The sequence below is a fragment of the Bidens hawaiensis genome, unplaced genomic scaffold, assembly GCF_021521415.1.
Source record: "Bidens hawaiensis isolate Kalapana, Puna unplaced genomic scaffold, B.hawaiensis_p1.1 tig00032777_1, whole genome shotgun sequence".
NCBI lineage: Eukaryota > Viridiplantae > Streptophyta > Magnoliopsida > Asterales > Asteraceae > Bidens > Bidens hawaiensis.
In genome coordinates, this window is record NW_027495595.1 from 15065 (window position 1) to 23891 (window position 8827).

General features: G+C 38.3%; 1 protein-coding gene across 1 annotated transcript; it reads left to right on the forward strand.

Annotated features, from left to right (window-relative positions):
• The first annotated feature begins 5486 nt into the window (after positions 1-5486).
• LOC143584041 (uncharacterized) lies at positions 5487-7455 on the forward strand. The gene is made up of 2 exons (XM_077066195.1): positions 5487-5972; positions 6006-7455. Exon 2 carries the CDS (start codon positions 6080-6082, stop codon positions 7034-7036), a length of 957 nt encoding a protein of 318 aa, XP_076922310.1. The 5' UTR covers positions 5487-5972; positions 6006-6079; the 3' UTR covers positions 7037-7455.
• The last annotated feature ends 1372 nt before the right edge of the window (positions 7456-8827 follow it).

An 8827-nucleotide genomic window follows, 5' to 3' on the forward strand; every position in this document is an offset into this window, starting at 1 on the left:
TTGTTATGTTGTGTAGACACGGAAGACGCAAATTACTTAATTCAAGAAATTCATGAAGGTATTTGCGGGTTGCACGCGGGACCAAGAATGACAGTGTAGGTCCCCCCAGGGCGTCGCCGATCGATACGAGATCCGCACGATGTCTAGGAGTGCGGAATTCTCCTAGACTCGTTTATGGTGTAGAAGACGAAGAACACGATTACACACAAACACATACACGAACAAACACACGAATGGGATAAACACATCTGCATATCTTTTATATAATAACCGAAACACTTACAAACCAAACATGAAAACAAATGACGGCCATCCCGAGGTGAGCTCTACCTCGAGCCGTCCCACACGACTCTCACTCTCGGTTTCTCTCTAGCTACTTGAACTTAACACACAAAACTCTAACTTTTCTGGATTACCAACCTAAACAAGACACACATATATATATATAAACTTCGCGGGCTTGGGCCTGTAGGCGAAGTTGTTATAACTTCGCCTATGGCGAAGTTATTCTAACTTCGCCTATGGCAGAAGTTGTTACAACTTCGCCTATGGCGAAGTTGTCCTAACTTCGTACATCGTATCCGCTGATCAGAATTGCATAGCGACGGTCACAAAATACACCAACAGACTCCCCTTTGACCGTTGCTCTCAATTCTAACAAACACAAAAGATCATCTGTTACAAAACATGCACCAACAGACTCCCTCTTAACTGATGATCTTCTGCTTGCCCTTCAACCAGCCGTGTCTGAAACTGTCTTGTAGCTTCACAAATCTACCAATCACCCAGCGTCTTCCATATCAGATCTCCCCTTCAGTGTAAGCTTCTCCGACTAAATAGATTGAGGTCTTTGAAATGCATGCATCCCCGTGCCTAATTAATCATCTCAACCAATCACGTGAGTCCTTCTGACTTCACAACACGTGAAGTTCTTCTAACTTCACCAACACGTGAAGTTGGGCTCCCTCCACAACTTCACCAACAAGTCGGCATACGATAAGGTTTAATCTTCAACTACTCAACATCAAGTGATCAATTTCATCACAAAACCACCTTGACAGAATCTAACACACATGACCATTAATTAATCCGAAGCATCTTCAATCACTAGGGATAACAATCAAGAACATAAACACTTTAATTCCCGATTAAATCCAACTTGTTCCAGAATTTTCACTTTAATAAATAAGCATCACGTTTCAGGATCCAATTCTCGAACGCCTTGAAAATAACATAAATAATATGCTCTGACCGCAATCCAGTAATGACGAAAACCTTCAGTTCAATTTGACTTTCTTTAGTTGGTCAACCTCGAACAACAACTATTTTATTGCCCACAAACACCCAAATATGTGTCAATATCCAGTTTCAATCAATATCCCATTCACAACCTCAACTCCATATCCAGAGTTGACACGTATTTGTTCACACGTAAGACCAAGAGATAACAAATTTCACTCTTTGACGGAACAACGTCTCCGGTCTCACAATAATCGTGTAAACCTGGCCATATAGACGAAAACTCCAAAACACTCTTTTTTTTTCTCGTTAACTTCGTCTAAAGTCAACTTCGCCTATCCATAACTTCGCCTGGCTATAACTTCGCCTGGCTAAAACTTCGCCTGTCAATAACTTCGCCTGGCTGCTAACTTCGCCTAAACCCTAAAACTTAAGAGACAACTTCGCCTGAACCCCATAACTTCGCCTGCGGCGCTGATCGGCCAGAAACGATCAGAAACGTGCCAGAAACACCAAAACGCAGATCTCGAACCATAGCATAAGAGCCTAAGGCTCTGATACCACTTTTAGGTTCCCAACCGGATCTACACGAGATATCTCATTCTACGTAGGTGCGGAATCCCTACGTAAGACGTTACGAGCGTAGAAGACGATATGAGTTAACACAATCGAACACACATTACAATAAACAAATACTCGTTATATTGCAACCTTAAACACTTGATATCAATCACTGATTACAGGACTCTCTGACTCGTAAACTCGAATAATAATACTCCTTTTTGATCAAGCCGTAACCTAATCAATATATATCACGACAACTTCGCCTGGCATGTTCAGGCGAAGTTGTCCCTAACTTCGCTTGTCTAACAAGTTCGCCTATATCAGCGAACTTGTTAGCTAACTTCGCTTACATCAAATACAAAACATTACAAATTTGATTACAGACACTAGACACTGAACTACTGACATCATGCACCAACAGACAGTGGAGAAAATCATGAACGCATGGTATTATTGGCCCGGCATGCATTTGGACACTGTGCAAGAAATCAGAAAGTGTGATTCATGTCAGCGCCATGCACCCAACACCCTGCGCCCAAAGACCGAACTGATTCCGGTAACATCTGTCTGGCCGTTCCAGAAGTGGGCTATCGAAATTATGGGACCTTTCCCAGAAGCCCCGGGACGAGTCAAATTCTTGATAGTGGCCATTGATTACTTCACCAAATGGGTAGAAGCCAAACCAGTTGCCTCAATAACGGCATCAAGTGTTAAGAAATTCCTTTGGGAATTTATCATCTGCCGGTTTGGTCTCCCGCAACAGCTGATAGCGGACTACAAGAATGGTTAAAAGAACTTCAGGTAACCCAAGTTTTCACATCCGTAGCTCATCCGCAAGCAAATGGTCAAGTCGAAAGGACCAACCGAACCATCAAGGAAGGGATTAAGGCGAGGTTGGGTACTAAACGGACGGGTTGGGTTGACGAGTTACCCCACGTACTCTGGGCCTTCCGCACCCAGTAGAACTCTAGTAATTCAGAAACGACGTTCAGCCTAACGTACGGTACTGAAGCCATGATCCCGGCAGAGATCGGGATTCCATCCGCAAGGGTTTTGTTAATCAATGACAATGATCGCAAACTCCAGATAAATCTCGATTTGCTCGAAGAAAGACGAGAATTAGCATCGATTCGCGAACACAATTACAAGAGACACCTTCAAAAATACTACAACTCGCGGGTCCAAACATGCGAATTCGATGTGGGAGACTTTGTCTTTCGTAATAACGAGGCTTCCAACCAGAAGCCTCCGGGCAAGCTAGCTCCAACTTGGGAGGGACCTTATAAAATTAAGCATGTGTTATCCAAAGGTGCTTACAAGTTGGAAAAGTTGGACGGGACTGAGATCCCTCAAACTTGGAATGCAGCACAGTTAAAAAAGTGCTACATTTAGCAGTTTTGTTTTTTCTCCTACTTTGGCCTGCGTGCCCACATAGAATATCAAGTTATGTAATTTCCTTTATTGTAAGACGAACTATGCCTAGCTTATGAAGAATCTTATGATAGTTTTGCACTATTTTGATAAGTTGTAATCTTTTATTGAGAAAAACGAAGTTCCGGATAGACACTTATATTATAGTACATAAGACAAAGTGCACTGGAAGAAAACAAGACTTCTTATTAAGTAGTCAAATGAGATTACAAGAAAAGGAAATATTTACAATAAAGTCCTATGCATTTATGGAGTGGCATCTTCATCTTTCGCGGCATCATCGGCTTCTTCTTCTTCTTCCTCATCAAGATTCAATAAATTCTTTAATTGATCTATGGCATCCTCCTTGTCCACAAGCTCTGATATATGATCGGAAAGGGAGAATTTCAGAGTGCCATAATCTTTGGTTTTCTCAATGAGGATAGAAGCAGTGTCCACGCCAGCCTAACCATATTCCTCCGCCAGCTTACCTTCGGAAGCAAAATTATAGCCTTCCTCAAAACCCATTTGTCGGCCAGCTTGCTAGGAAGCACGAAGGAGTATTGCGAAACAGTTTCCAAGATCGTCACTGTTCCGAACGTCAGTGATAACCTGTTAAGTCAAAAAACCATGTGTGAACACATACACACATAAATGAAGTATGGCAACAAAAGATTTAGTACCTTAGGAATTGCTGTCGACAGAAGCCATTTCTTATCTGTCTGAGCCCGGATAAGATCCATTTTGTGCTTAGCACACTCCATAGCTTGGTCTCGACTATTAGCATTAAGATCAGACAAGCGCTTGTCTTTAGCTGCTGAGTCAGCTTGAAGAGCCTTTATCAGCTCAGCTTGGTCATCCAGCTGTTTCTGGAGAGCAGCCCAAGCTTCCTCAGCAGCAAGTTGTTGGGCTTTCGCAACCTCCATAGCCCGATGACTATCCCGGGCATCTGTTAACGCTTTAAGAGCTTCTTTTTTAACATCTAACAAGTTACGCTCGGTGATATGGGCTAAATTATACGTATTATTATATAAATATTTCCTACACTTTTGTGTAGCTTTACGGTTGGTTTTATTAAATAATTCGTCTAATTGGTTCATATTTGGTTTTAAATGGTTTAAAGAGACAACGAATCAAAATGACGTTTATTGACTAAACTTTTGACTTTGGCAACTTCAAATGAATTATGAATATATTTTCTTTTCATTAACTTTCTGTCTAAAATAAAAAACAAGAAAAGAAAAAAAACTAAGTCTATAAAAGTTATATCATACGTGATGCTATATTTATATAAATAATAATAGTAAAATAACTAAACAGATATAATTATATATATAAAGAGTTTATGGGCCTAATTGATAATTTTTTTTACGAGTACAGTAACTAAATTATTGTTTTCTAATTGCAAGGTTGAATGGGGCTTTATGAGAGTTTGGACTATAAGGCCCGACTATTGTTTTTCTTTTAGAAGAAGCTATCTAGGAATATAAAAGAGGGTTTTGTGAGACATAAGCCAAGCAGTTGGAGCTGGGCAGACGAACGAAGTCAGGGGGTTGCCCCTGTGTGTTGACCAACAGAATATTGGAGAAGGGTCCACCTCTTGTTGGTGGATGTGAGTTCTATAAAAAAACAAAAAAGAAAGCTAGTATTGAAGCAGGTCAAACTACTATTATTATTTTCAATGAACTCCAAAATATATAATATTCTTGTTTCGTTTATTAATATGGTTGGCTAAACTTTTATACTGCCTGGGTTTGGATGAATACTTTTTAGACTCATATTATTTTCGGTTTTGGATTATTATTAATTGATTGATGTTTTGGTAAAGTTTTTATTTTAATTGGTTGTGATGCATATGCGTATTTGGTATTAATTTATTATCAATTTATTGTTCCATATGTGTCTTTGTGAATGTCTTTCGTGTATGGATACATATTAGGTTGTTTGCTGTGTGTTTACAACTAGTTTATGGTATATTGTTAACGTATTCCATATGAACGATAATTGAGAGTTTAGAGATATATTATATTCTGTCACTTGAGAGACCGGGAGGCAGTGTCGCCTGTTTTGGTCTTTTGCGGGTTTGGGTAGTGATTGCACGGGAGTGAGTTACCCTAGATTCTCTAAGATTCTTACAAATCCGAATTATAGCCGAATTTAATAAAAATACCCCTTACCCTTAGGGTGTTTTGTGATTATAGAGACCAGGAGGTGATTTAATCTTTGGGTACCTTTGCATAGTTAGGTAAGGTGAGACCGGGAGGTGATCTAGCTTACTTTAGTTATTCCTTAAATTTCATATTTATAGAATACGGTACCGACAATAAATCCAATTCCGAAAGTTTACTAGTTGACTAGTGGGATTCCTTGCCTAGGTAGTTGTTCCCCCTATTTGAGTTCTAAACCGATTTGTTCGTGTCAGTTTTAGAGTAAGTATTATTTATGTATATTTAATAAAAAACACAAAAATCAATTAATTAAGTTTAGTTAAGTTAGAGTCTAGTTTAAGTGTCGCTAGTGTCTCGTGGGTTCGATATCCGGACTACGTTAGACTTTGCTACAGTTGATAGGTACACTTGCATGTCTAGTGGTCTAGCATTAGGAGAGTCTAGATTTATAAATTTAAAACTAGAGTGTCTAAGTTAGGTTAGGTTTTATAGACCGCGTTTTTCACATCAAGTTTTTGGCGCCGTTGCCGGGATACTTAGGCGATAGCGAAACTAGCGTTGATTGAACTTAATTGATTAATTGGTCTTTTTGTGTCTTTAGCTGTGGTGTGTCTTGTGAGTTAGTTTCTTAGATTAAGCGCGTCTAGTCGTGTTTAGGATAATTTAGTTTGTGTTTTATTTTATCGAGTCTAGTTAATATGTTTAATAGATTGAGTCAGTTTAGGAGTATTTTATATCGAAGATGTTGGAAAGAGATGATGTTGGAAAGAGCCGAACAAGAGGAACGTGAAAGATTCCAAAAGATTTTGGAATTGGAAGCCAGGATTGATAAGTTGATAGAAAGAGAAAGACTCCGTAAGATAGAGGAATTCGAAGCTAGGTTAGAAGAGATAAGTGCTAGAATTCAAAATGAGAGTTTTTCTTACAAGGAGCAGGAAGCCTTCTATAAAACAGATGATGACTTCTGGAATAATGATGATGAGGGCGTGATAGAAGAGATGGAGTTGGAGCTACCTGGTTACACAGATTTGAGAGAACATGTCGTTGATGAGCCACTTGACCAGATGGAAGATGACGAAGAGAAGAAGCATGTACCATCTTGGGAGGATGAGTTTGGTGATGAATTGGTGGGTTTACGAGTTTTTGACGAACATGCAGAATTTGACCCTGTTGGCGATCTTATATATTTAGAAACACTAATCATGGGGAAGCCAACAATGGAGATCAAAATGTCACCAGAAGAAGAAAAGGAAGAGGAAGTGGCAAAGGAGGATGATCAGAATATGGTGGTAGTTGATTCGTCACATCATATGAAGGTTGGCAAGTCTGTGGAGGAACTAGATGGTGGACCGCCACCGAAATCGGCAAAGCCACAGAAGAGGAAGCGGAAGTGCGTGGATCAACACGTTATGAGGGTTCAAAAATGGTATATTAAGAGTTGTAGGCGAACAATGAAATGCAAGAATTACCATTTTCCTCATTATATGCCACGTATTAGGTTTGGTCCAGGTAAGTTTAAGTATTGGTGGTCCGACCCGTTTGAATGTTTTAAAATGCTTTTAATTTTCACTATGTGCTATTTTTTTAAATATGTTGAAAGGGTGGAATTAAACGGGTTAGACCGGGGTTGGATAAAAGAAAAGCCTCCTGATTGAAATTTCGGGAGCGAGTCCGGCTGAAGACTCTTCTGTAAACTTAGCGCTTTCCGGGAGGCAACCCGACAATATGTTTTGTTTTTTTATTTCTGTTTTTGGGTTTTTCTTGTTTTCTTGTGCTGGTTGTTTCTTGGTTTGCTTTCAGGATGCTTGTGGAAGTTTGATGATACATGGTTTGATTCAAGTGTGGGGAGGTCATTTGTTGATTGATTGTTGCGTTCGTTCGAAAGTGACAGCTTGGTAGAGAGCACTGGAGTGTGAGGCTTTCGTTCGAATTGGAGGGCACGGGAACACGACTCGCGAGGCAATATCGTCATATTTACCAGGAAAGTCTGTTCCACTTTACTTATATTTGAATGCGCTTTAATTTTTGTCTTTTTCCTGTCTCATTGAGGACAATGTAACATTTAAGTGTGGGGATGGGAAACTGACGTTTTTATCAAAAAAAAATCAAAAATTTTAAAAAATAATAAATAAAAAAAAAGAGTTTAAAAAATACTAAAAAAAAAATTCCCGAATTTTAACAAAATATTTGCAAATAATGGAAAATGATAGAAAAATTTGAGATTGGTTTTTAAAACTACTATTACATATGAGATTAAATAAAAGATAACGCACTAAGCTTGGGATGTGTCGGTAGGCCCAACTAGCTTTGATAGTCCTCTTTAGCAGAAATTTTTTATATATAATAATTTGAAAAACGGTTAAACCGAATTTCGATGCTTAGGGAGGATTACCATAATCTGAAAACTTTGAGATGGTAAGACTTAGATGCACTCAAACCAACACACCACCACATGTCTATCTTTTTACGAGCTTAGAAATAGTTATATACTTTAGGGTGATATAAAAAAAAGAAAAAAGAAAGAAAAAAGAAAAAAAATTAAAAAAAAAGCAAAAAAATGAAAAAAAAAAAAGAAGAGAGAAGTATGTTTGAAAGTGTATACCGAAAAAGTTGGTCCGAAAAGCAAATGACCATGAGAAAGTTATGTATTGAAAAATGCCAAAGAAGCATTCTCAAAAATAGAAAAAGAGGCCAAAGATGCACATACTAGACGGGACTTAGAGTATACGTGTTACCAAGGGGATAGTGACTCTGAGGATACACTATTGGGGCTCGAAGGTTTTTAGTCAATAAATATTTTTTATTAGGGATATATAGGACAAAGTCCAATAATATTTAGGGTATGCTCGTACGACCTCCACATGACCATTCATCCATCAAATTTCACCGAGTGCATCTAATTAGTACCATCAACGAGTCTTTGGCTTATGGTGATTTGTCAAACCAGTATGCTTTGACTCTAGTTTTTCTAGCTTTCTTTGTCTGAGATGGGTAGGTGTAGCCATGGTTTTTGAACTTAAAACGCTTAATGCAGTTGGGGGCTTGATAGGTTGGTTGCTGGGTTTAAGTGGACAACAATAACGGCAATCACAGTTTTTGTGTTTATCTGTGCTTAAAAGATAACCTATATGTTTTAAAGATTAGTCTTGAATTCTGATTCCATTGCAAAATACTTTTTCAGGGACGAAAAAGGTTTAAGTGTGGGGATATTTGATATGGGCTAAATTATACATATTATTATATAAATATTTCCTACACTTTTGTGTAGCTTTACGGTTGGTTTTATTAAATAATTCATCTAATTGGTTCATATTTGGTTTTAAATGGTTTAAAGAGACAACGAATCAAAATGACGATTATTGACTAAACTTTTGACTTTGGCAACTTCAAATGTATTATGAATTTATTTTCTTGTCATTAATTTTCTGTCTAAAAAGCAAGAAAAG

Coding starts and splice junctions, on each gene's coding strand:
- LOC143584041 (XM_077066195.1), top strand. CDS start 6,080: ATGTTTAATAGATTGAGTCAGTTTAGGAGTATTTTATATCGAAGATGT.